Source organism: Peromyscus californicus, unplaced genomic scaffold (genome assembly GCF_007827085.1).
Source record: "Peromyscus californicus insignis strain IS unplaced genomic scaffold, ASM782708v3 Scaffold_11__1_contigs__length_118956290, whole genome shotgun sequence".
NCBI classification, from domain to species: Eukaryota; Metazoa; Chordata; class Mammalia; order Rodentia; family Cricetidae; genus Peromyscus; species Peromyscus californicus.
This window is the reverse complement of record NW_026294402.1, coordinates 10,842,456-10,870,064: the sequence shown is the minus strand read 5'-3', so window position 1 is coordinate 10,870,064 and position 27,609 is coordinate 10,842,456. Positions and strand designations below refer to the sequence as shown.

Sequence of the window (27,609 nt, the reverse complement as noted above, 5' to 3'; positions counted from 1 at the left end):
CCAAAACTATACTTCCAGGATCTTTAAAAAGTTGAGAATGTACCAAATTGGACGGAACTTCTATAATCCTTCAGAACCAGTGGAGATTCCCCAGTACAAGTATGTTTCTTTATATTTTCTGTTCCTGTGAGATGGCAAGATTCAAGTGGCATAATTTATGAACCAGTACCTTGCTGCTCTACCTCCTGTGAGGTGTCACATATCTGGAATATGGAATGCAATGGGCTTTGGAATTTTCAAGTGTTCTTTCATGTTTTGTTTGTTGGGGGACTAGTGAACCCAGATGTGAAGCCAGAAGTGTATGTTCTTTGGTTAGTGTGCTAGGTCATAACTTCTAGAAGGGACTCAGAACTCAGTTTTCTGTGGGTAGTCAGCAACAAAAGCAGAATGTTTCATTTTGAAATCCATCTGGCATCCTGTGCCCTCTCTGAAAGGAAGTTAGCGCAGCCAGAGCAGCTGACAGGTTCTGGGGAGCACGCTGCAACACCCAGAACAGCCCCTACCAGAAACGTAGGGTCTGAAGTGCCAGGGCTTGGTTTGGAATTTTTATTCACAGAAATTTTATCCTACATCTATGTTTGAAGAAACCCCAGCTGAAAAACGCTAGCATTTTCAGTCAGTAACTGGAATAAATGGTACAAAAGGAAAAAACAAAACAAGAAAGCCGTGACCTCCAGAGAGTTAGAATGAATACTCACCATGTCAGCGTCGTTCATTACAGGCTTTCCCGGTAGTATGTTTTAAATATTAAGTACTGTGTGTGTGTGTGTGTGTGTGTGTGTGTGTGTGTGTGTGTGTGTGTGTTTTATCTGTTTCTCAAGATTGTCCCTGTGGCCTGGGTTTGCCATTTCTGTGTCCCAGTTTGAAAGCAGACTCCTGTTCAATGCTGACGTGAGCTACAAAGTCCTCCGAAATGAGACTGTTCTGGAATTCATGACTGATCTCTGCTTCAGAACCGGCATGTCCCACTTCACTGAGACATGCCAGAAAGAGCTAGTGGGGCTCATTGTCCTTACCCGGTAAGGGCTGGCCCCTGACTTCTACCTAGTCACATTGGCCAGAGTACTGGGGGACAGGAGGTGGGGGTTGTTGGTTGGCTCGCCCCTGTGGAAGGCCTGTGTGTTCCTGAAGTTACTTCTGATTTCTAGACCGCCCCAAGTCAACATGGCTGTATGTTTTCTCTTGCCGTGCTCGTCTTCCACCCGGCCCTCAGTGGCCTGCACTGTGTTGCTCCAGGACCTCTGCCTGGTTCCCAGGGTCGGCTTCCCCCTCTCAGATCTCCCCACACCCAGCTCTGGAGCTCCTGGTGGCCCCGTCCCCTCTCCTCTGGCCACTCCCCGGAGTGCTTTGCTTAGGGCACCTCTTCATGGTCATTGTGTTGTGTTACAAGACAGAGTGTGTGCTCGCTCCCCTGCTGCATCCCGAGATTCTGAGGCCTTCTAGACAAAGGGTGTACTTCACCCCTTTGTAAGTTCCTAGGTCTATCAATGTAGTTTACCCTTAATGAACAATGAGCCAAATCAAACATCAACAGGTTAGGAGTCTTCCTGGGTTCTCAATAGCTTGTCAAAGACTGATTTCCCTTCTGAACCATCCCAGTGACTAGCCTGGTCTGGACTTTATCTCCACACTGGTTTCCTGGGCTGAGCAACAGAGGGGTGGCCTAGCTGAGCCTAGGTGAAGGTGAACCTTCCCAGGCACAGGAATGCTTCCTCTGCCCTCCCATGTATATTTTGATGCATTAGCTTGCCACGCTCTTTTAGAGACACCTTGTAAGGTATGTGAGGCTCTGGGAAACCTGCCTTAGAGGTCTCTGCTGCAGGCCAGGCCACAGGAGATTCATACTGCTAAAAGAGCAAAAAGAACTTGGAACGGCCTAGCCCGTTTTGCTGAGGGTCAGTCCGACATGAGAGATTAACAGGATTCCAGAATTGTGTGATTGGCCAGATGGATTGGTTTTTTTTTTTGGTTTTTCGAGACAGGGTTTCTCTGTAGTTTTGCGCCTTTCCTGGAACTCACTTTGTAGACCAGGCTGGCCTCGAACTCACAGAGATCCGCCTGGCTCTGCCTCCCGAGTGCTGGGATTAAAGGCGTGCGCCACCACCGCCCAGCTGGATTGGTATTTTTTTAACATGAGGACTGCCTGGGAGCTGATCTATGACACCAGAGGAGGGCAGGGAAACTGAATGGAATTTCACCATAGAACATTTAAGAATGACTTACCTTGAGCTCGGCTCTGTCAGTGAGACAAACACTGTGGGCTGTGACTTGCTGAGTCCATCAGCTGGAATGCAGAGATCTGAAGAAGTCACACTCAGCTCAGTTATGAGTTGATTGTGTGGCACAAGGGTGTGACTATGCTTATAGCAGTGTCTTCCATAATCTCAGGAGTGGACCTTGTATTTTGAGTTAACTCAAGATTGTTAACTCAAGGTGATTTGGCAAAGTGTTTTCAGAGTGTCTCAAATTTACCAGATACAACAACAAAACATACCGTATCGACGACATTGACTGGTCTGTGAAGCCTACACATGCCTTTCATAAGCGGGACGGCTCCGAGATCACGTACGTGGATTACTACAAGCAGGTAGGCGTGGTTCCTGTCTCCTTCCTTAGCCTAGAGACAGTGCTCCCTGTTTAGTTACTTCTCTTGTGGTTGTGACCTTTCTAACAAGGAGCAATTTAAGGGGAGACTGGTTTCTTCTGGTTTACAGTTCCAGGGGATCATTTCACCATGGTGAGGAGGAAGTGGGAGCAGGGTCAGGAAGCTGGCTGGTCATACTGCAGAATGAACCAGATGTAGCCTCAAGATTCCCCCCTCCACTCCCCAGTGACCCATTTCATCAGCCTCACCTCCCAAAGCTTCCACAACCTTCTAAAATGACGCTTCCAGCTAGATATCAGATGTTCAAATGCAGGAGTCTGTAGGGAACATTTCACAAAAGTTGACCACAACACTATTCCTTCCAGAAAATTCCCTAAACTGTCACGGTGAGTCTACCCCCCACATAACTCATTCTCTTACTTGTCCCTTCTCTACCCTCGCTGTCTCTGGCTTGGCTGGGACCCCCACCCTGCCTCCTGTATTCTTTCTTCCTGTAGTAATTGGCCTTAAAATCATATTTGATCATGTTACACCCAAGCTTTGATGTTTCCATGGCTCTCCTTCCTTAGGAGTCAGTTGTAAGAGTCCTTGTGGAGTTTGATCTGGCCACTACATGCTCGCACTCTCTCTCGCTCTGCGCTCTCTCTCTCTCTCTCTCTCTCTCTCTCTCTCTCTCTCTCTCTCTCTCTGTCTCTGTCTCTCTGTCTCTTTCTGTCTCTCTCTTTCTCTGTGTCTGTCAGTGTCTCTCTCTCTCTCTCTGTCTCCCCCGCCCCCCATCTCCCAAACTATTCTGGGTGTGGGAGTACTGGCATTTTGTGGCTCGTGACTCAGTCTCTCCCCTGTGCATGTTCATGTACATCGCTTCCTCTTCCCAGATACCTTTAAGCCAGACAAGCACTGACCAACCTTCAGTTCTCAGCCAGGCAGCATGTCTCCTGGGAGTGTGTGGTGCTAGCCCGGCAGGCTTGCTATCCCTGAACTCAGCATCATTGCTGGGGGCAGGCCTGCCCCCTCCCCTGGAATCTCTCCTCAAGGCATGCTTTGAACTATTTTTGGGCACCTTAGGTTGTCAGCTGAGTTCCTATCCCATAGCAGACACTCAAGAGCCATTTACTGGTGGGGTCTCTTGCTGCCTCCGGAAGCTCCCATGTTCATTTACAATTCTGTTGCCCTTTCTAGGCTTGCGGAAGAGGTGCTTTCTCTGTAATCCTTTAAATCTCACAGTGGAATTGAAAAATAAAAAGCAGACTTGATCCTCACCCATCTCCTGGAAAGGTTCTTTTCCTCTTTAGCCACCTTTGGAGACCCGCTGTGGTGGCTCCAAGTCCCCTTTAGTTCTTCCTCCTGGAAGTGTCGCTGGCCCGGCATCTGGCTTTGTCACCGCAGACATAGCACCATCAGGGTCTAAGTCACTCAGCCTTTCTCAGCCTCAGTGGCTTCCAGTGGCCTTTTTCCACCTTACTTATCAGTAATTTTTTTTTTCATGGGTAGATAGTTAAACATCTCTGTGATGTATATTTGGGACATTGATCCGTTGTGTCCCTGAAATCATTGTGTTACATGAAAGAAGCGAGGCACAGGAAGACACCACTGCACAGCTTCCCTCTGGCATCTGAAACGGGTGGGCTCATTGGCTTAGCAGTGCGACAGAGGTTGCCAGAAGCCAGGGAGGGCAGAGTGAGAGAGACTGGCTGGTGGAGAAAGCCACAGTCAGGCAGGAGGAATGCATGCTGGCATTCCACGCCAAAGCGGGAGGCTGACTACAATGATCAATACTGTGTTGTGTATCACAATGACATTAGACCATGCCCGCTGTCTGACCTGACTGCTTGGTCACATCCTCCGTGGCTCTCCTCCGTGGCTCTCCGCTGAGTTTCAGGTTGATATCTGTCAGTCTCTTTTGACATGGTTCTCTTCCTTCTCTTGTCACTCGCTGTGGCTCCTACCAGGCTGCTCTCCCCACTGTAGTTTGAATCTGCTCCAGTAACTGGGCCTTGCCTCCATTTCTGCATTGTGCACGCACTTCCTACCGTGTTACTTGCCTGAATGTCCTGCGGCGGTCTCAGTTGGACATCTTTCACGCCCTCATTCCTTCTTAGGATGGTGCATCTCAGCTGGAAATGTTTCTTCTTTCTTCCTCCTCCTCTTTGCCCTCACCTCCTCACTGAGCTGCCACTGGGATGATTTCTCCACCTTTACCGTGACATTCTCTCTGGAACGCCTCCCTAGCCTAGTCCACTGTATCAGTCGATGTAGGGCTCCATTGGGTAGGTGATGTGGTCAGTACTGTGGTCTCCTTGCGTCCCTTCTCTCCTCACGGCCTCTGCCACTGGAGAGAGCTTTCTGGAAATGTTGCCCAGGCATGTGGTTAAGGACATAAGCCTCCTCGAAGTGAGAAGGCCATGGCTCTAGCTGTGTAACTTCGGCCAAGTCCTACACTCAGAGCTCAGTGAGGGACCTAAAGCTGCCTGTTAGGGAGTCGTATCTACCTTCACGGTGTAGTATGAGCAGTTAGCATGGCAGTAGTGCGTCCAGTGCCTTCAGCCTAATGCTGCACACTGTACTCACAGGCAGGTGGTGGAGACCCTTGCCACCCTCCTCTTCCTCATCTCTAGAATCACAGCTTGGCCCATCCCGCCTTTTAACCTCATCTCCCTCGGTATCCCCCACCCCAACTCATCCATCCTGCTGTATCCCTGTCTACATGCTAGTCACTAACGGCCCAGGCCCTGTGCATGTGCCTGAGATCCCTGCATGAAGCCACACTGTACCTTTCTCTTCTATCACTAGGTCAGATTGTAGCTTCAGGATCAAGTGTTGCCTAGTCTGTGACCAGCTTTCTGACTTGACTTTCTGTTACTCACACAGAAGGCGAGCAAGCCCCAGTGTATCACATTGTTTCTGGGCACATTTTCTTTAGAGTGGAGGTGCCTTTGGAATCCTGGTGGCGCAGTAAGGCATCTTGTACATAATATGTGCTCTGAGTGTGTGCATTAAACCCATACTTGGTTAGACGGTTGGGTTTCTGCGCCACACCAGTGAATTGGTTCTTTTTTGAACAAATGTATTTTAGGAGCTGTCATTTTCTAAAAAGGGCACCCCGTGAAAAGACCCATTTCTTTTTTTGTGGTGAATTGGCTTGCTCTGTGTAGTTACGGAGGAAAGGAAACACAATCACGTCAGATTTCAAAATGTCTTACTTTCTGAACTAGGAAATGCATGCTAAATTTCTATTTTCAGAATGGAACACATTATCTTATGGAAAATACTTGAAAGTTCTTAGACAGTTGGGTCCAGGGAGCAGGTAAAAATCTACCTTTGGACAGCCGCTTCAGCAATGCTTGCCCTGCACCATGAGTAGGGGACTCTCTTCCCAGGTAGCCCAGGGCTGGCAGAGCTGGTCTGTAGGATCTATTACTCTTGACTGTTCTCTGTTCTTGGACTCTGCCTCCATGAAGCTCCCCTGACTTCCCAGCTCGCGGGTTAAATCCCAGCTCTTCAGCTGTGGAGCCCTCAGGAACTCATTTTGAGGGCCCACGCAGGGTCTGTCCCCATGGGTGTGGTCTGTTAGGTGTGCAGCTTTGCTGTGTAGAGAATGTGGTTAACAGAAAAGCCAAGGACTGTTTCTCTCCCATGTCTGTGTCCAGCTCAGTTCCTGAGAGGAAGAAAGTGTTCCAGCAACCTATACTGAATCAGTGAAGTTTTGTATAGACTCTTTTGAGAAAGGTTTCTCTGAACAGTTTCCCTCAGTATCTGCCGTGCTCACAACTGTAACCCCACATTCCTGAGTTGGTCTTCATTTTAAAGAGTAGAAGTCCTTATTGGACTAGAGAAAAGTTTGCATAGTATGCCCATAGTTATCATGGTGATGGCCAATAAAACATAATTCCCAGGTATTTTATAGATTATAATTTTTTTTTTTTTTTTTTTTTTGGTTTTTCGAGACAGGGTTTCTCTGTGTAGCTTTGCGCCTTTCCTGGAACTCACTTGGTAGTCCAGGCTGGCCTCGAACTCACAGAGATCCGCCTGGCTCTGCCTCCCGAGTGCTGGGATTAAAGGCGTGCGCCACCACCGCCCGGCTATAATTTTATAATTCTAGTCCTGTCATAAGTTATACTGGAAGTTATTATTAGTTATGATTTGCCTTTGGAAATGAACTTTTGGCAAGGTGAACTTCACGTTTAGGAAGGGGACAGAGAGGAGTGTTACCAGACAGCTGCTGAGGACTTACCTTAAACCACACACCGGGTGAGGGGTTCGCCTGCGAACTGCGGGCACCCTCATTTCATAGAAGAGAAGTGCACAGAAGGGCTGGGTATTAAATTCCCCCGTAGTTCTGAGCTGCTTCTACTTCCCTGCTGCACAGTACCATCCTGGGCATCAAAGACCCTCGTGCTCTTTTGGGAAACTGAGTACAGTATAACCTCGGCCTGCAACTTGTATGTGGACATTGTTAAGGTGAATTTAGGTGGCTAGAATCATGGAGCAAATGCTTCAGTCATAATGTGTATACAGACAGCTGAAGGCTGTTCGGAATCTGGAGGAAACCCAGAGGAAGCGGGGGATTAAGTCTTAAAAATGGCATTGCAATCTCAGGGATAATACAGGGCCAGTGAGATGGCTCAGCAGGCAAAGACTGTCTGCCAAGCCTGAATGATTTGAGTTTGAATTTTTCAGGATTCACATAATGGAAGGTGATGCCAGAGTACACAGTTATGTCATGATATAAATGCATTGACACACGCATATAACACACTACACTAGATTAAAATGTAATCAAAAATGAAAGATAATTAAAGGTAGAAAAAAATGAGTCCTGGAAAGAAAGTTGTAAGGAGTGGTAAAAAGACTTACGTAGTGACTCGTTTGGGGGTTTGTGTGTGGCTTGTAACCAAGGATGCCCCTCTGCTCTGTCTCCAAATTTGCTGTCCCTCATTAATCTTGTATTTTATAGCAATACAATATCACTTTATCTGACCTAAATCAGCCTGTGCTTGTTAGTCTGCTGAAAAGAAAGAGGAATGATAACACAAAGCCTCAGATGGTCCACCTGATCCCGGAGCTCTGCTTTCTCACAGGTAAGATTTATGTGTAAAGCTCCACTGACCTCCCCTTATGTTAGCTGAATGCCAGAGTGTTTGCATAACCAGGGACAAGGGGCCCTTTAAGTGGCTTAGACAATAGTGAGGCCAGCGGAGGGTGAAGTGCCCTCTGGAACCTCTTTCCCATCATGCATTCTACTCATAAACTTGCTGCCAGACCAACCTCTGGGTAATTTCCAGAGGCCAAACTGCCTTTTTGCTGTGTTTTTGAAGTTTACTGGCCGAGGAAATCACATGACTTTTTTTGGGGAGACCAGGCTACTTTGTTAGAGTGAGACCAGAATGACTCCGAGTTTCTTCATGCACCAGTTTCCAAAAAGCAGTTCTCACTGTCTATATATAGAACCCGCCTGAGTGTCATTTCTCACTATATAGTACAGCCTGAGTGTCTGCCTGAGCAGGTGCTCGTAACTGCTGAGCAGTCTCTCCAGGCCCCCAATTTATTTATTTTATTATTTTATGTATATAAGTGTTTGGCCTGTGTGCATCACGTGTTTCTGGTGCCCAAGGAGGTCAGAAAGGGTACTGGATCCCCTGGGATTGAAGTCACATATGGTTATAAGCTGCCGTATAGGTGCTGAGAATCGATCCTGGGTCCTCTGGAAGAGCAACAAGTGCTCTTAACAACCAAGTCATCTCTCCAGCTCAAAATTTCCTTTAAAGAAAAAGAGAGACAGTTTCACTACGTAACCTAGACTGACCTTGAACTGACTTTGTAGCCCAGGCGAGCCTAGAACTCCTGAATGCTGGGATTATAGGTGTGTGTCACCACACTCAGCTGTTGGAAGCTGTTAATACTCCCGGGGCTTGCCGCTCCACTGGGCAGCGTTCCGCAGGTGGCACGTTTTACCAATTTGAATGGGAAGCATGCCTAGGCAGCGCCAGCCCTTCTGCCTGTGTGATTTTCTCCGTGGCTTTTGCTTGCTCCTCACAGGCCTGTCTAGCCAGGCAACCTCAGATTTCCACCTGATGAAGGCAGTAGCTGAAGAAACTCAGCTCAGTCCTGTGGGACGGCAGCAGCAGCTGGCCCGGCTTGTGGATGACATCCAGAGGTACAGGCCACGTGCTCTATTGACAAGACAAGCCTCTTTGGTCCTCCCAGCAGGTGTAGCCTGTGAATTTTCTGAAGCTAAATTATTTTTATTGTGTTAAAAATATTTATTCCTTAATAATTTCATATACATGAAATATTTGCATATGTAATGTGCTTTGATCATCGTCCCCTGTGATTGTCCTTTCTCTCCCACTGAACCTCTTTCCAAGAAGCCCTCCTTCTTCCATGCCTTTTTGAGTTGCCTACAAAAGTGTGGGTGTATTATTTGATAAAGGACAATTTACTAGTGTCCTTGCCACTGAGGAATATGATTCCCTCTCTCCCAGCAGCCATTGACTGCCCAAAGCTCCAGGAGGAGGAGTGAAGGCTCCTGAGCCCCGCCCCTGTCCACATTAATGGGCCCAGTCTAGTGCAGGTGGCCCCCTACAGTGCATTCACGGGTACTGCAGCCTTGTCTCTTCTAGAAGATAAAACTGAATTCCTTTCTCCCCATCCTTTATCATTCCCCCATCCGCTCCCGAGCCCAAGTATTCAAATGTTCCCAGGAGAAATCTGCATATACCAACTCCAAATAATCCCTCTGGTGAGTAGTTTGTTCTGGGATGGTATCTCACCTTCATTGGCAGTGGCAGGCAGTGCTGTGTAAACATTTTCAAGTCTTGCGGTTTTCAGTCTTTACAAGTGCATGATACAGTATCTACATTTTGCCTTTCAGGAAGCCAAGCCATTTGAAAAAAAATGTAACAGTGTGCTCAAGGTCATCTGTTACTGAAGGGTAGATACAGTGAAGCTGGGTTTGCCTTGGAACCCCTGTGCCCCTCTGCACACCTCCCCTCCCTTCCTCTTTTGGGCGGGACATAATTCTTTTGAGCTGCCAAAAATAAATATATTTTACATATATTATGAGAAATGGGGCCAGAAACCCTAAAGAAAGAAAATCAGCCCTGAATAATTCAGCAAGTTACTGTTGTATCTGTGATATTTAAAAACCTCCAGCAGACATACACTGCAGTGATTGTAACTGATTCTGTTTACAGGAACCAGGTGGCTCGATTTGAGCTTGAGACCTGGGGATTGCGTTTTGGAAGTCAGATATCCCTGACTGGCCGGGTAGTTTCTTCTGAAAAAATACTGCTGCAGGACCACACAGTGAGCTATCATTCTCTTTTCATTTGAAAGTGTTTGCTTGAGTATGTGTACATTTGCTCACTCACCAGAGCGAAGGGGCCCGTGAGAGGTGTTAGGCAATGGCCCTGCCCTGTCTTTGTCTTCTTTTGATTTTCTCTTTGGTGTCAGTTCATTTGTGTGGACTTAGCGGCATCCAGTGGGCATGGTTCAGGTATTTTTGTAATTGCTATTTCAAACCATTGCAAGCCACACATGGCTGCCTAAGACCAGCTGACACTCTTAGGCAACTAAAAACAAACAAGCAAGCATGATCCCCCAAGTAAATTCTAACTAAGAGAGGGTGACTTTTAATGGCTGGTATTGTCCAGTTTCACATAGGTCAGCAATTCATACAGTCCTCACCTCTCGACACAGTGCTTGGGCAGAAGTGGAATGAGCCATGAGAGAAATCACCCTTCATCAGGCTTTGGTCGAAGAAATGAAAGGGCCATCGAATGTAGAGGCCTTGATTCCAGATGGCTGTGTCGTCAGCTTCTTGTCCCATGCTTTTCTGAAGCCAGACCCTAAGGACCCAGTGAACTGAAAGTCTGCGGGCACTTTGTCCTGGACCATGGTCTGCACAGAACAGCAGCAGCAGCAGCAGCGAGGCAAATGAGCCAGGCTCTCTGCACACTGCAGTGAACTTGGCTCCCAGTGTAATCACTTAGAGGGTCAGCCTTCCCTCCCATTTGTGTGTTAAGGTTTCCTGGAGCTGCGTCCCAGCCATGTACCTGATGCCGGTGGCAGTGGCTGGAACTCAGTGCTTGGTGGAAAATGCCGTGGCTGTCCTTGTCCTTGCTGTCTGTCACTTGGCCCTCAGCATCTCTCTGCTGCCGTTTCTCAGTTTGTAGAAACTGTGAGAAGCATCACATTGCTTCTGCAAAATGAGTGACTTTAGTCCTGGGGTGATGGTTCTGTCGGACCTGAGTTCCGTTCTCCAGCACCCATGTAAAGCCAAGTGCAGCAGTTACACCTGTAATCCTACTGCTGGGACACAGAGGCAAGGGGATCCCTGGGGCTTTGAATCTGTGGGTTCTGACCTTTGAACATGCACACAGACATGCACACAGACACACACATGAAAGCACGAGTGGCCTCCTCTCTGCTCTTGTGTATAGCTGTTTCTCATTAAAACAGACTCCCTTCCTGCAAGCCTAATCTACCATAGCACGATGAACTTAGAGGCCAGCAGTCATTCTGTCCAAAGGGGACACCTGCATGCCTGAATGCCCATGAGAAAGGACAATCAGAGGTGGAGGGAACACCGGGCTCTCTTCTTCAGTTAGACACCAGCAACATAGCTCATCCAAGGTTGCCTACACAGGGCCCATCAGCCCTTGCGTGACTCCTGATGCCTCTACTCCCAGGAAACCCATGTGTCCTCTTCAGAGGAACAATGCCTCATTTATGTTTTTCAGTTGTTCTGCTGTGACAAACATTTTTAAATTACTCTCTGAATAGCTTCTTTCAGTCCTCTCGTGCTCTTGGTTTTTCTTAGTGCCAACCTGCATCTGCTGCTAATTGGTCCAAGGATATGCGCAATTGCAAAGTTCTGAGTTCTCAGCCTTTGAACAGATGGTTGATCATATGCTGCAGCAGGGCTGAGAACTTGATTGAAGCCCTCCTGAGCTGCCTGAGGAGAGTTGGAGGTCCCATGGGATTTAACGTGGGCTACCCAAAAATGTGAGAATACAGTGAACTTTTTTTTTTTCATGTATTAATTTGGTTTGAAAGTTGGAAATGATGCCTGGTATATCTATAGAACATTCATTTTAGAAGTGTTTCTTTTTTTAAAAATCATTTTATAAAAGTATGTGTATGTCTCTGTGTGTGTAAGGGCATGTGAATAGGAGTGGCCATGAAAGGCAGAGTGTCAGACCCTCCAGAGCTGGAGTTTAGAAGTGGTTTTGAATTACCCAGTATGAGTGCTAGGACATGAACTTCAGTCCTCTGCAAGAACAATAATACATGCTGTTAACTTCTAAGCCTTCTCTCTAGGCCATCAGCAATATTTCTTAAAATGTCAAAAATAATCATAATAAGTTAGACTTTATGTTTATTCAATTGCTTGATAAAACTAAAATTTAGGGACTGAAGATGGCTTAGCAGTTCAGAGCATTAGGACCGGGTTCAATTCCCAGCACTCCTATGGCAGCTCACCACTGTATGTAACTCAAGTTCCAGGGGATCCGATAGCTTTTTCTTGACTCTTAAGGCATCTGGCACACATGTGGTACACAGACATACATGGAGGCAAAACACTCATCTACAGAAAACAAAAATACGTAAATCTTTAAGAACCCTAAAATACATTTTACTGTCTTTGTAGAAGTTTGTTTTATAGGCAAGTCTCATTCCCTCAGAATCTTTCTCTGTTAGTTGGGTATACATCCTGACTAAGTCCATGTGGTGCCCTCTCTACTTTAACCTTTCAGGTCAGTTATTGATAAATATCACGTTAGTAGCAAACGTGATATTAAAAAGTAAACATTGTACTTCCTGGCTGGCTTGATAGATCTTGGGCTTCAAAAAGTTATAGTAAGATTAGTGTTTAGGACCGGGCAGTGGTGGTGCACACCTTCAATCCCAGCACTCGGGAGGCAGAAGCAGGTAAATCTCTGTGAGTTCGAGGCCAGCCTGCTCTACAGAGCAAGTTCCAGGACAGGCTCCAAAAGCTACATAGACAAACCCTGTCTTGAAAAACCAAAAATAAATAAATTAATAATAATAATAATTAATGTTTAGATAACTTTCTGACAAAACAAACAAACAAAAACCCAAGGCCATCCTTTCATACCTCCAGCATTTTTGGAGTAACTGCTGTGCACTAGATACTCAGCCAGGGATGAAGAAGAAAAGGACTTAGGCCTACATGTGCACACACACAGTCAGGCTCAAAACTAAATACTGTTTTTGCCATGAAACTGACCCTTGATGTGCTTGTAAAGAGCCGGACTCCCTCTTACGTCTTGCGGGAAGTTACTCCTTAAACACACAGTAACTAGCTAATTCCATCAGCAGCATGTGTACCATCCAAGCCACAGCCCTTCCCAAAGTCTCATTTTACACCACATTAGAATTCTCTTGTCGTCGTCGAATCTGCTGACAAATCGTCAGGGTCGAGTGTCCCCTTCTCGGGTTTCTCTGAGCCAGGAGGTAATGCAGCAGGATGGCGGAAGTCCCAGTCAGCACACCTGGACTGCTAGAGCAGGCTTCGGGTCACACAGGCTCAGCGAGCAAGCCTGTGCCCGTGCGGTTTTGGATGTTTCTTCTATGAAAGCCTATTTTATTCCTCTTTTTCTCCTCTATGAAGTATCCATTTGCCTGCTATAGTCACATGCCTGGCCTCTTTCAGCTAAAATCTTTGCCCGGTGACGATGAGTGTGTCTGAGCTGGAGTATGAGCTTCCGAATTGGAAAAGTCCGAACCACTGAATTACTGAAACAGCGCTTGCAATCAGTCCTTCAGGTGGCTGTTGGAGGAGGCCAGGAGGCTTGCCACCTGCTGGGCAGCTGTACTTAAAAAGGCAGTTGAGCCTTGAGACTCTTCTCTCTCCTCTCCCCACCTCGTTGGGGGCAGGGCAGATGTTTTATTTCATGTGTAGAGAATGGATTGGCAAATGCCTGTATGTAGGAATCCTTTCTGTAGCCTCTGGCTCCCGATACAGTCATGTAATTGACAAATACTTGCTGACTGATTGACTGATTAGGGCTGGAAAGTACAGGCTCCAGACAAGCTGTTCCTAGGTAAGGGAAAACACCGTCACCAGCGCCCCTTTTGTGATTTGTATGGATTAGTCAAACACCTCGGCCATTAATTAATGATTCCTGAAGCATTTTGGGAATCTTGGTCCTGCTTCAGACATTATGGATTTGAAATTTCACAAGTTCATGTTTAACCCAATTTTGAATAGCAAAACTATTAAGGGGATTCTGTATAATTGAGAAAATTTCTACTTATATTAATTTTAATATGCTAACAGAATGGTTGTTGAGTATTTTGGCACATCATGCAATGGAGAAACAACATTAGATTTGAGAGGTTTTCATTTTTCTCTAAGGATTCTTTTTTTTTTTTTCATAAAATGACTGGTCTGTTGAAGAGCCCATCTCTGCTTTTTCGAACACTCCATGATCACACGTTACTAAAAAGACAATTGAATAATCTTTTCATGTAGCATAAAAGTAGACGAACAGCCAGCAGCATTCCTTCGGGCCATCCAGCTGCATGTCAACCTTGATGTTCAGTTGGTAAGTGTGGGATGTGTTCTGGGTTTTAGATGTATAATTTTATATTTTCTTGATGTCTGGAGTCTTAATAAAGGTTCTGAACATACTGTCTGTCTTAGTCAGGGTTACTATGGCTGTGAGGAAACACCATGACCAAAACAACCTGGAGAGGACAGGGTTTGTTTGGCTTATGTTTCCTCATCACGGTTCATCACTGAAGAAAATCAGGACAGGAACTCGCACATGGCAGGAACCTGGAGGCGGGAGCTGATGCAGAGGCCATGGAGGGGTGCTGCTTACTGGCTTGCTCCCCTTGGCTTGCTCAGCCTGCTTTTTTATAGAACCCAGAAACACCAGCCCAGGTGTGGCCCCACCCACAGTGGGATGTTCTCCCCATCAATCACTAATTAAGGAAATGCCTACAGGCTTGCCTACAACCCCATCTTTGGAGCCTTTTCCTCAGTTGAGGTTCTTTCCTGTCAGGTGACTAGCTAAGGTGCCATAAAACCAGCCAGCACACTGTCTCATGATGTTTTCAGATTACTGGGCATTTCCCTCAAAATACTCAAAGTAGAAATGCCAGTATTTTTTTTTTAACCAATATTTGATTTTCATAATTCTAGTACTTCTAAATAATCTGCTACTGTTCTCTCAAGCCTTATTCATGTCTACATATTCTATAATTTGTTGGGGTCATCTTTTACGTACGCTTTAGGGAAGTTGACTCCCATCTCCTCCTGCAGTGTTAAGGTATTTGTGGTCTTCACAGTAGTCGGTGGATTCTTGTAAGGTCCTAGGTATCTCTTAGTTGCCTCATCTTTGGCAAGTGCCATTTTTCCCTGCATGGTGTGGCCCTGCGGGGCATCTGCAGCTACCTAGTTTCCCAGAACAGTAATATGGGCATGTATGTGTGCCGCTCTGTGTAGCTGCTTGCCTGAATTTGGTGTGTGTGTGTGTGTGTGTGTGTGTGTGTGTGTGTGTGTGTGCGCGCGCTCATGTGTATGTGGTATGTGTGCATGCTTACATGTTTGCCTGTCTGTGTGCATGCCCTTGTGTATGTGCCTATGCACTTGTATGCACACCCACATGTGTGCATGTATGCCTGTCTGTGTGCATGTGCTTGTTTGCCTGCAGGTGTGTTTGCCTGTGTGTATGTGTGTGGACGCATGGATGTGTGTGTCCCTATTCCTGCTTTGAATGCATGAGTGGCTGATTTTGAAGACTGGGGCCAAAGCATGATTTTATCACATCCCAGGAAAGTTAATGTTTCTTTGTTAGTCGAAAGCTTTCTACCTACAATAAAAATTGGTGTTTTACTCATCTACCATGCCTGGGCCTCTACAGCTAAGCCATGCAACTGCTCACATGCCTGTTCAGTTCCCCTGCAGACCACTGTAGTTATCTCTGTCTGTTACAGACAGACAGACAGACAGACAGACACACACACACACACACACACACACTATTCAATGGATCAAATTTTAAATGAAGATAATTCTCACTCTAAGAGCATTAAATTCAGTGAATGCCAAACTGTAAAGAGAAGGACAAGCATGCACAAAAAACCCTCATGGTCTTTCCTAGAACCCAGAGTTCCTGACAGTTCCTGTCATGTTTTGGAACCCTTTGAGGGTACGTCACAGGGTGTCCTTTACTCTTGACTACTCTTGGTACAGATGTCCTAAACACAAGGCCACTGTACTACAGACCCATAGGGTGGCCAGCTAACCCCTGGAGAAAGAGCATGCAAGAAGGGGATTCGAGGAGACTCTTCAGGTCAAGAGAGGATGAGGAGGAATCATGGATGTGTCCAGGCAGCTCAAATGCCTGTGTAACTGACACTGCCAGGGTGATGAGGACAATTGGAGAGAAGCTGGCTGTGCAAAATGGCATTTCAAGTGGTACAGATTCATTTATCAGCAGCTCCATGGTCACTTAAGGGATCCACAGCCATGTTTACTTTTGCTCTGTGGGAACATAGGGCAGATGATATCTAGCGAATCTGCTTTTGTCTTGGCTCTTCTACCAGACCTGTTCAGAGAATGTTCAAGCATCTACCAGGATGTTTGGAGAACTATACTTTCATGTTGCCCATAAGCTGTTCACAAGTGTAAGTAGCTGGATTTGATCTGTTGTCATTTTGCTTTTAGGTGATGTGCATTCTGCCTTCTAATCAGAACAACTATTATGACTCCATTAAAAAGTATTTGAGCTCTGACTGCCCGGTCCCAAGCCAGTGTGTGCTAACCCGGACCTTGACTAAGCAAGGAATGATGATGAGTGTGACCACCAAGATTGCCATGCAGATGACCTGCAAGCTTGGCGGCGAGCTGTGGGCTGTGGAGATTCCAGTGAGAACTGTCACATTTTCCTTTTCAATGACCTGTAGTTTTCATGTCCAACTAGAGACAGTATCACATGATCCCAGTGTCTCAGTTCCCATTGATATCTTGGGGGCTGGGGCTGGTTCTCCGATCTCCTGAAGATGCCCAGTTTCCTTATATAATTAATTGGTGTGTATGTGCAAGAAGTCCATGAATGTGACCTGCAGGCTTTCAGTCAGCTCCAGATTGCTTCTAGCTGTTAATATGATGGGCATGCAAACCCGTGACCCTCTGTGGCCCACTCTTGCTGATGTGTGTGGTTGAGCTCCCTCTGCATTATGGCATTACACAAGCCTTGGCAGAGAAATTCCAAAAGGGGTGATGCATAGCCCCTCCTCTCAGGGGGCTTCTGCTTAGCTGTTAATGGACGTCATGGAAGAGACTCTCAGGTGTCACAGACCTGGAGGGGACTGATTTGTGTTCTCTTGGCTGCCGTTTTAAACCCTGTCCCATGGCCTCTACTTTTACCTGTGTCCAGTGGAATGTGCCTTATCAGAGGGACACGGCCTGCTGTCTATACCTGTGTCCAGTACAGTGTGCCCTCTCAGAGTGGCCTTGCATCCTGAGGGAACACAACCTGCTATCTGGACTGCCCACTTGTGGTGGGAACTCGCCGGATGCCTGGTGAGTGAGGAAAATGAGAAGGGGCAATATTCTTGTCCCTCGTACCTCCTCAACCATGGCAGATGTGTCCACCACCCCAGCATAGCTGAGGATCCTCAGCAAGCTGACGGAAAAACAGGAGTGGGGTTCATCTTCAGATCTTTGTGACCAGGTAGAGGATGAAGGGATTGTCTCCTTCTTTGCCCACCTTTGCCCCTGTCCACTCCTAGGGAGGCTGATGGTCAGGCTCCTCAGTGAAGCATCTATCGTAATCCTCCATCTTTCAATCTTTGGTTTCTGGTTTAATCATCTGTCCCATCTGGAACTTGATTTTGACACATAGCTTAACTTGAATAATGTGGTAACTAGAGAGTTTTTTAAATGCCATTGTTTGGGAGAAATATGCTCATGCCATTAAATCATGACAAACTTGCTTTAACAGTTGAAGTCCCTGATGGTGGTTGGTATTGATATCTGTAGAGATGCCCTCAACAAGGATGTGGTGGTCATTGGATTTGTAGCCAGCATTAACTCCAGGATCACCAGGTACTTTAAATTCCTCCTAACCCTCTGAGTCCCTTTAGGACTGCTTATATGAATATGTGTTTAGGGATCACACCTTTGGGCTGGATAACCTATCAGAGGCTTATCCTGGAGAATCTCAATATCTATCTATCTATCTATCTATCTATCTATCTATCTATCTATCTCCCTCCCTCCCTCCCTCCCTCCCTCCCTCCCTCCCTCCCTCCTTCTCCCCCTCTCTCTCTCCAGCCATTTGTTGCCTTCGTCTAGGGACAGGGCATGAAATTCTCTCTCTCTCTCTCTCTCTCTCTCTGTTAAAAGTTATTGTTAGAATATGCTTTAAAGTTTAAAGTAGCACATATTAATAGTATAGACCAGTGGTTCTCAACTTGTGGGTCACAACCCTTTTACAGGGGTCGAATATCAGATATTTACATTATGATTCATAATGGTAGCAAAATTACAGTTGTGAAGTAGCAACGAAATAATTTTCTGGTTGGAGTCACCACAACATGAGGAACTGTATTAAAGGGTCTCAGCGTTAGGAAGGTTGAGAACCACTGGTGTGGATGTTTCATTATATTTTCAAACATCTAGAAAGTACTTTAACCAGTCCACCCCATTATTGACATTATTGTTCTGTCACATTTTTAATGTTTTATTAATTTATGTATGTGTACAGAAACACATATGCCATGGGGTGTGTAGGTCAGAAGACAGCTTGCAGTAGAAGACATTAGTTGGTTCTCTCCTTGGACCATGTGGGCCCTGGGGATTGAACTCAGGCCATCAGGCTTGGTGTTAAGTCCTTCACCTTCTGAGCCATCTCACCTGCTCCTCCACCAGATTTTTCATTATATGTTGAAGAACATATGACATACATACCAGTCTGTATTATGTACTCATATTTTAAATATCGGCAGTTAAGTTAATGAATTACATAGTACAATGTGATTGGCTCTGTTAGAGTAAACTGAAGTCTCAGTTTAAAACCAGTTTCACACATTCACTGGGCAAGTTATTGTTTGTATTCCAGCCACATCCGTGGATCATGAATGCATGGAAATTCTTGTGCATGTTGTTATAAGTGTCGGTGAGATGCGCTCTGTGACGTGGGCACCTCATGTATCATGTAAAGCACCTTAGTGTTGAACACAGATTGCTTTTAGTTCTTCTGCCTGATCTACTTTTTACTTTGCAAGCGGGGCCCAATTGTCTAATTTAGCTACAAGTCCCATAGTTGCCCATTAAATGGGGGAGAGTGACAGCGACTGTTTCATAAGGCTTCTGTGGAGGTTCTATCAGATCGATGCTCCAAACATTGCAGCCTGCAGTGAATGCCTCCGTACATGCAGTTATTTTTCTTGTCAACACTTGCAGATAATTCATGAGTGGGACGCGTAAAAGGCTGTTAAAATCAGGACAAAGATAGAAAAGCCTTGAACAGGCTTCTGGCTCTTGTTAAATTGTGGCCTTAAAATTACTTCAGGATTTGCAATTAAATAATATATTTTGAGGCCACAGCAGCTGCTTGCAAAATCTTTGTTTCCTGGTCTGAGCTGTTTGATGTACGCCATTAAATTAGTGGATGTAGCATGGATACAGGAAGAGTAAACACCATGCTGGCACGGACACCACCCATGCCCCGCTGTCAGTTATCAAGCAGATCTCAGAAAGTGCCTGTTCTGCCATCCTGATGTCACTCAAGACTCCTGGTTTGTCAGAAGTGTTTGTCATTGTGTTACCTCAGGTACAGATAGTCAGGGGGCTGCGACAGCGATGGCAAGAGGTGTTAGTCACTTCCGGCTGGTGTGGGAAGTCTGAGAACAACTCTTCCCGGAGGAAAGCCTGACTGGGCTCCCGGCTGCGGAGGTGTCGGCACTTGTCACCCAGCCCCATTGCTCTGGGCCTGAGATGAGCCTGAACATGAGTCTGCGCTCAGCACAGCTACTCACCTCAGGGCAACCAGGAGGCAGAAAGAGGCCTTGGGGATTGGGTCTGCAGAGAAGGACACACCTTTCAAAGGCATGCCCCGAGTGACCTGCCTCCAGCAAAGCCTCCTTCCTCAGAGCACATTCAGCTGTTAGGTCCACTCAGTGCCGTGGATTAATCTGGGTGCAGTTAGTGCCCTGGTGACAGAATCACTCTTCCATAGCCCCACAAATTGAAGAGCAAGCCTCCAACATACAGGCCTTCTGAGGAGACCCTTCATAGCCATATCCTGACACACACGAAGTCTTGACTTTCATTTTCCATGTGCCTTTAATTATCAACTATCAAGATCACCTTTCAAGTCCTGACAGCTTAATCTTGTTGGGATGGTAACGCTAGAAGAGGCCTCTAGGACTGGGTTAAAGCTCGAGGAATCTTTGAACATGTTACAAGCACATGTGCTGAACTAACACACTCTTGCGATCGAGGTGTGAGCTTGTATCACACGCACTGTGCACCAGGTACCCTTCTGCAAATACTTCCCGTGTGCTACGGAACTGAATTCCCACCACTTTAGGAGGTGCTAGTGACTGTCCTTAAAACTCTCCCGGTGCAGATAGAGGAGCTTAAGTTCGCGTTTGTGTCAAGGTCACGTAGCTGTTGGATTTCCTGGTCAGGGTTTGACTCTAGATCTCAACACTGAAGGATGACTTCAAGCTAGGAAGAGGACCATTTAGTCTGATTGTAGCAGACAGCATACACAAAGTTAGGAGCCCCGGCTTTTGCGGCTGGCATCTGTCTCTAACTTAATGGACTTAGTTTTAGCCGGATCTGGAAATTACGTTAAACTTTTGCGGTTTGTTTGTTTCAGGTGGAATTCCCGATGTGTTCTTCAGAGAACAGCAGCTGATATTGCAGATTGCCTGAAAGTCTGCATGACTGGTATTCGATGGGGTGGGCTCTGGGGCCTGCTCCTTCACATCCCAAATCCACAGACTGATGGGAGCAAGTGCCCAAACCTGTCAGCTCTCACCCAGGTGGAGATCTCCACATCTGTGTGCTGACTGACAGGCTAACAGATGTGTAGTGTTAATGTCGCCGTGTGTACTGAGCACAAAGCCAAGGGTGAGGAGTGTGCGTGGCTCCCCAGGTGGCCTTGGCAAGCCTGCACTGGGAAATGAGGTTGATAGAGTCCGCACGCACGGGGAAGACCAGCCTACCTCCCCGAGGATGGGCATGCTAGAAGATAAAGTGTGGTAAAGTAGAGGAAGACAAAGGAGATAGGAAATGAGGGGCTGTGTCCTCTTCAGAGCCCAGCCACTTTTGGCTTTATCCTGTGGTCCATATGCATATCTGCCCTGTTCCCACCTCTAGTTTCCAGCCTGTACACCTGAGGGGTTGGGATGTCTTTTAAGTGAACGTGATGATTCTCCTTGGGCTTGCTTTGGGAAGTATGACTAACTTCTGTCAAACCAAACCAATTTCCTAGGCAGTAAAGTCTCCTGAAATAAATTATGCAATATATACGCAAAAAGGGATGACTGCAGCCCATTACTTTGTCCTCATTTAAAAACTTGGCCAATGTTAGTCTCTCTCACGGGGGGATTGCTGTCTGGTGCCTACTCTGAGGCAGTTTATAGTCAGAGTGGGTGGAAATGCTTCAGACTCCATCCCATCTGTGGCAATTAGCCTCAGATTGGGAGTTGGTGTGAGGAGCTGTTCTGAGAGAACTCCAGAGTCATTTCCTTGTGTTTTCATATTATTCTCATTAGGGAAGAAAATGATATAAACACATCCAGCCTGTATTGAGCAGATTTGAAGACTTAAAGTTAAATTAGTATTCATTTGGCTTTAGGCATTTGTCTGTTGCAGGAATTAAATTTTGATTTGTCACTTAAATATTCAAATTTGGCTAAAGAAATACGAAACATTTAAGAGTATATTATGCCACAGAAACCCTTGTGATTGCTCAAACAGTAGAGATGAAGGAATAGTCCTAGTTAGCCATTTATATATTATAGCAGATACAACCCAAACTAAGTCTTGCCATTTTGCTGTGTTCTGAAGAAGTGAAGTTATTTAAACATGATGTTATTTTTCGTAGCCCTGGATGACTCTTCTCTCATTAACATCACACTCTCCAGGCGCTCTCAACAAATGGTACAAGCACAACCATAGCCTGCCCTCACGGATAATCGTGTACCGAGATGGCATGGGGAATGGACAGCTGAAGGCAGTTTTGGAATATGAAGTCCCACAGCTGCTGAGCAGTGTGACTGAGTGCGGCCCAGGTGCCAGGTATTCTGTTCCCTCGTTCTCCGACACTTATAACATATACACCTGCAGTCCTGAATGTGTGGTTTGTGAACATGGCTCTTATTTTTTAGACATTGACATTTTGCTGTGTTTCTGTGTCATACTGAACTTGGATGGGTTTTCCTGAGACTGGGGTGTAGTTCAGATGGTCTGATATCAATACCCTGGTGCTGTACTGTTTGGGGGGGCTCGAGTAAGGCACCTACAGGGAGGCAGGCCTCTTTCTGAGCAGCTGGCAGTGTTTCCAAGAGTTAGCGAGGCTCAGGGTATCAAAGATGCTGTATACGTATTAATACCCCGCTGGAGGTAGGGGCTGAAATCAACACACAGACAGAGGTTCTGGATACAGTCACCAGTGCACAGAGAAGTTATGACTAGCCGTGAGGGAGCCTCTCTGCAGGCAGAACCCAGACTGTTTGGATCATGCAGTGCCCTGGTTATTCTTGAGTTCTAGATCCAGCACTGCCTTAGGCAGTTTTCTTCAGTGATTCTGTGGAGGGGCAGATGCAAGGAAAATCCTAGAATGGGAGCGAGCAAGAACAATGCTCTCAGATTGGTGTCTGAAAAATTCTTAGGGGTCATCTTATTCCAGGCAATGCAGGTCTGTGTCTGGACACACTCCATTGCGATCAACCAAAGCCCACAGTCACCAGCCACAGAGAAATGGTCTTGGCCTCGAGCTGTTACTGGTACAGATGTGGGGGAAGCCAGACAGCATACTGGCAATGCCACTTGCAGCTGTAGCCAAACTGGTAGAGGGATCTGTTTGCCCCTCGCCAGACCTCAGGTGACTGTATCTCAGCTGAAAGATTAAAAATAAAAATGATGTCATTGGTGGAGGTAGGTGGATCCCGAAGAGACAGTGCTAAGGAGTGCTTAAGCTAACGTTGGAGTTTCAGCATAGGCGACGTTCATAACCACTTATTCATTACTCCAGAGCATTGCTATCAGCAACAAGAGTACTGTGAATACTGCCCACAGCTTCGAAAAGGTCTTCACCTCCGAAAACTGCTCCAAGTGAACCTTCCCCCACGTCCTTCCATGACAGAGAATACTGGGAGTTGGCCTTGGTGTTGTGAAATATGTTTAGCAGCTGGCCAGTCAGCATTTGTTTTTCCTTCCCCTTCCATTCAGCCATCTGTCTGTCTGTCCACTCATCCATCCTTCCACCCACCGGCCTAAGCCTGGGTTTTGCATGACTGAGGAGCTGGAGGGATGACATAGAAGGGGTGAAAGTTCTTCCTTGGCTCCTCAGAGATGAACGGTAGAGAAGGGGTCGGGTAGAAATGGGGTGACTGTTGCTAACACAGTGTAGTCTCCTGTAGGATAATCCTGTGAGCTCTTCTTAAGATTCAGCTGAAAATCTGAGTGACAGAGGCCTGCAGGCCCAGCCTGGGCAGTTAGTGAGACATTGCTTCACAACACCAGCAGCAGCAGAGCTTGGCTGGCATGTGCAAGACCCCTGGTTCTGTCCCCCATACAGAAAGAAAAGGCAGCTGGAGTCGCCCGTTCTTCTGGCCTGTTCAATGGTGTAAACTAGGTGGTGGCCTAGTTCACTTTTGTTACAAATCAAATACGCCCTAATTAAAATAATTGTCTAGAGAATGAGGATCCATGGTTGATTTTTCCTTTGTTTTGCAGTGTTTTTAGAATGAATTTCTAGTCATTTCTCTTACAGACTGGCCACATAGCCACACAGCAGACACTGAGGCTCGGCCTCAGTGCCCTCACACCCACCTTTTCGGTTTGCAGCAGCAGCCGACTGTCAGTGGTCGTGGTTAGGAAGAAAAGCCTGCTGCGCTTCTTCACGGAGACAGGCCACACTATGCAGAACCCCCCAGTCGGCACTGTTGTGGACTCAGAAGCAACACGCCCTGATTGGCAAGTGTTACTGGAAAACGTGTGTGTGTGTGTGTGTGTGTGTGTGTGTGTGTGTGTGTGTGTGTGCGCGTGCGCGCATGTCCATGCTTGTGGGTATGTATGTGTGTGCACAGGTGTGCATGCTCATGGGGAAGCCAGGGTTTGATAGCAAATGTCTTCTTCCCCGATTGCACTCCGCCTTCCTTGTTGAGACGTCTCTCACTGCATCTGGAGATGAGGGATTGGCTGGGTGGTCCCTGCTTCCCCAGGGCTGAGATTGATGGCAGGCCTACGGCCACACCTGGGGTTGTTTGTGTTTACACGAATGCTGAAGGGTCCAACCCAGGGCGTGTCTGCACAGCAAGTGCTTTGCTCTTGTGATGAATCTCCCAGCCCCGGGAGACAGACTTTGCACAAGCACCCTGCGTGCAGTGTTTGTTTGGCCGTGCTTTGTGACTCCTTGTCTCCACTCCTCCCTGTCTCCCTGCAGGTATGACTTCTACTTGGTCAGCCAGACTGCTAACCGGGGCACAGTTAGTCCCAGCTACTATAACGTCATCTATGATGACAACGGCTTAAAGCCTGACCACATGCAGAGACTGACCTTCAAACTCTGCCATCTCTACTACAACTGGCAGGTGAGTGTCTTAGTCAGGGTTTCTGTAGCCAACGAAACACCATGACCAAAAATCAGTTGGGGAGGAAGGGGTTTATTCGGCCTACACTTCAGCATTGCTGTTCATCGCTGAAGGAAGTCAGGACAGGAACTCAAACAGGGCAGGATCCTGGAGGCAGGAGCTGATGCAGAGGCCACGGAGGGGAGCTGCTTACTGGCTTGCTTCCCCTGGCCGGATCAGCCCCCCTTCTCATAGAACCCAGGACCACCAGCCCAGGGATGGCACCGCCCACTATGGGCTGGGCCCTCCCTCAATCATTACTAAATGAGAAAATGCCTCACAGCGGGATCTCATGGAGGCATTTCCTCAGCTGAGGCTCCTTCCTCTCTGATGACGCTAGCCTGTGTCAAGTTGACACAGAACCAGCCAGTACAATGAGTAACAGCTGTTTACTGAAGTGTGTCATTAAGAATTACCAACTGGGACTTGCCATGTCCTTTCCCTCCTACTCACAGAGAGGAGTAGGTACATGAGTCCTTAAATCCATGGGAGGAGGAACCTGCTCTGTCAAAGAAATAAAACGGCAGGAAGCAGCTCGGCAGCTCCAGGTTCAGTCTCCTCAGGACTTTATGATACTCATTACCTCAGGCAAGACTGGGGATAGTGGTCTTGTCAATTCCATGGTACACATGAGAGACATGAAGCCAGGACGGATGTGCCTGGTGAGGTTAAGAGTCATGGGCCTGCCCGTATCATTAGGCAAGAGCCCAAGACCCAGCTTTGCTCTGAGCCCCTCTAGAACATGAGATCATAGGAAGCTTAGGGTAGACCTGTATGCCATGTCTCCCAGCTCCCACACAGTGAGGCAGACAGAAGCCCCTCCATCCCATCCTGCCAGTGAGCGTAAGTTTCCAGTGGGCGAGGCTGCCCTCTGTCGGTTGAATTGAATTATCGTTTATCTAGGACACATTCTATTGGGTAAGTAACGGTAGGTGAAAACACTCTGTTTAAAAGTGACTTTGAAGGACAAACAAGTTTATCTGTGCAATGTTTCCACTCCTTTCCCTCCCAGGGCTTAATCAGTGTTCCCGCGCCATGCCAGTACGCCCACAAGCTGACCTTCCTGGTGGCACAGAGTATCCATAAGGAACCAAGTTTGGAATTAGCCAACAGTCTCTTCTACCTGTGACAGCTGAGCCAATCGCATGGCTCGATGGAGATGCCAAAACAAAACAAAACAAAACAAAACAAAAACAACCCAGTTACTGTGTTTTGTACAAATCTGCCTAAAGCTCAAGGCTCTTGCTCCCTAAAGAGGGTTGGGCCTAATTTTAAGTATTGGGGAGGGGAGGTTAAAAAAAAAGGCAGCTGAAACAGTTCCGAACAAACCTATGCCCCCTACACTGTGTCTTAAAACACCACCACCACCACCAGGTTTTCTTACGACTTTTTTCATACATACATGTCATTTGACTTTGTCTTTATTTGTTGTTGTATTTTTTTAAGCATATGCTTGAGTGAATTCTCACTGTGGCTTTTAGGATATATAACCACAGTTAACCAGGTTCTAAAACAATGTTATCTTGGTCTTTTAATGGTGGGTAAGTGGGATTTAACTTCCTTCTGTGGTTATCTCTAAATATTGTAGAGCATTTTTTAGAGTAGTTTAATTATTGCAAAATAAAGAAGATCTAAGCATCACATGTGTGTTTATTGTTACTTGAAATTGGAGTTTAAGTAGCCATATCACAGACACGCCCACTGCACCTCTCTGTCAACGAATGTTCTGTCTCTGAAGCAGGACACTTGGTCTGCTGCCGGATCTCATTGGTCCAGCAGTGGCGTCCTGTGCTGGAGCCCAGCCTGACTTCCCACTCGGGGAAGGTAGGAGCCACAGGCCAGGACCTGGGCAGCTGCAGCTGCATCTGCCTGTGTATGAGGGTGCCTGTGCCTGTAGACTTGGCCTCCCCGACTGTTACAATTAGCCCCCGAGTGGAAGACTCTGTATCTTCACACCAGAGCCACCCCTGGCCAGCTGTGAAGGGTGTCCTTCTCTGTTCTCTTTCCAGATCACCAGTTCCCCTCACTGACCATTGACATTATAAACAGGCTTTTCTCTCCTGTGTCCTTAAGGAAACCATCGTCCTCTGTAGCCAGCACCCACTCCTTTCCTCCTCTTCACAGACTTTTTTCCAAGTACACAATTCCTTGGTCTAATTAGAATTTCATCACAACCACTACATCAAATCTGCTCCCCCCAACCCCTCAAGACAGGATTTCTCTGTAGCCCTGGCTGTCCTGGAACTCGCTCTGTAGACCACCTGGCCTCTAACTCAGAGGTCCACCTGCCTCTGCCTCCTGCATGCTGAGATTAAAGGGGTGCGCCACCACTGCCCAGCTCCAAATCTGCTTTATTCAAGGGCTCCATGGGCTTCCACTTGGGTAAGTGTTAAGCCAGATGTCATGTGACAGTATTTGGCCATTTGGTGTTCTCCTGGCCTCCCCTGCACCACCACTCACCTCTGCTCTGCTAGAGCCCCCCTGCTCACCAGCACTCCTCTGCTGGAGTCCCCCCTGCTCACCAGCACTCCTCCTCTGCTGGAGTCCTCCCTGCTCACCAGCACTCCTCCTCTGTTGGAGTCCCCCTGCTCACCAGCACTCCTCCTCTGCTGGAGTCCTCCCTGCTCACCAGCATTCCTCTGCTGGAGTCCTCCCTGCTCACCAGCACTCCTCTGCTGGAGTCCCCCCTGCTCACCAGCACTCCTCTGCTGGAGTCCCCCCTGCTCACCAGCACTCCTCTGCTGGAGTCCTCCCTGCTCACCAGCACTCCTCCTCTGTTGGAGTCCTCCCTGCTCACCAGCACTCCTCCTCTGCTGGAGTCCTCCCTGCTCACCAGCACTCCTCTGTTGGAGTCCCCCCTGCTCACCAGCACTCCTCTGTTGGAGTCCCCCTGCTCACCAGGACTCCTCTGTTGGAGTCCCCCTGCTCACCAGCACTCCTCCTCTGCTGGAGTCCTCCCTGCTCACCAGCACTCCTGTTGGAGTCCCCCTGCTCACCAGCACTCCTCCTCTGCTGGAGTCCTCCCTGCTCACCAGCACTCCTCTGCTGGAGTCCTCCCTGCTCACCAGCACTCCTCTGCTGGAGTCCTCCCTGCTCACCAGCACTCCTCCTCTGCTGGAGTCCTCCCTGCTCACCAGCACTCCTCCTCTGCTGGA

General features: G+C 47.3%; 1 protein-coding gene across 3 annotated transcripts in view; it reads left to right on the top strand.

Moving 5' to 3' along the window:
• Positions 1 to 26,008, top strand: part of Piwil4 (piwi like RNA-mediated gene silencing 4) — a 38,049-nt gene extending 12,041 nt beyond the window's left edge. For 2 of the 3 annotated variants that reach the window (XM_052726918.1, XM_052726929.1), the window contains 15 exons: positions 19 to 99; positions 822 to 1,019; positions 2,476 to 2,587; positions 7,560 to 7,683; positions 8,642 to 8,759; positions 9,799 to 9,910; positions 11,427 to 11,611; positions 14,106 to 14,178; positions 16,308 to 16,508; positions 17,587 to 17,690; positions 20,473 to 20,543; positions 21,746 to 21,899; positions 23,670 to 23,798; positions 24,268 to 24,415; positions 25,467 to 26,008. In XM_052726918.1, coding sequence (XP_052582878.1) covers positions 19 to 99; positions 822 to 1,019; positions 2,476 to 2,587; positions 7,560 to 7,683; positions 8,642 to 8,759; positions 9,799 to 9,910; positions 11,427 to 11,611; positions 14,106 to 14,178; positions 16,308 to 16,508; positions 17,587 to 17,690; positions 20,473 to 20,543; positions 21,746 to 21,899; positions 23,670 to 23,798; positions 24,268 to 24,415; positions 25,467 to 25,583 — 1,927 coding nt within the window. In that variant the 3' untranslated portion in view covers positions 25,584 to 26,008. Of the gene's footprint in view, positions 1 to 18; positions 100 to 821; positions 1,020 to 2,475; positions 2,588 to 7,559; positions 7,684 to 8,641; positions 8,760 to 9,798; positions 9,911 to 11,426; positions 11,612 to 14,105; positions 14,179 to 16,307; positions 16,509 to 17,586; positions 17,691 to 20,472; positions 20,544 to 21,745; positions 21,900 to 23,669; positions 23,805 to 24,267; positions 24,416 to 25,466 lie in introns of all 3 variants that reach the window. The other variant, XM_052726907.1, reaches the window with a different exon arrangement.
• Positions 26,009 to 27,609: the final 1,601 nt, after the last annotated feature.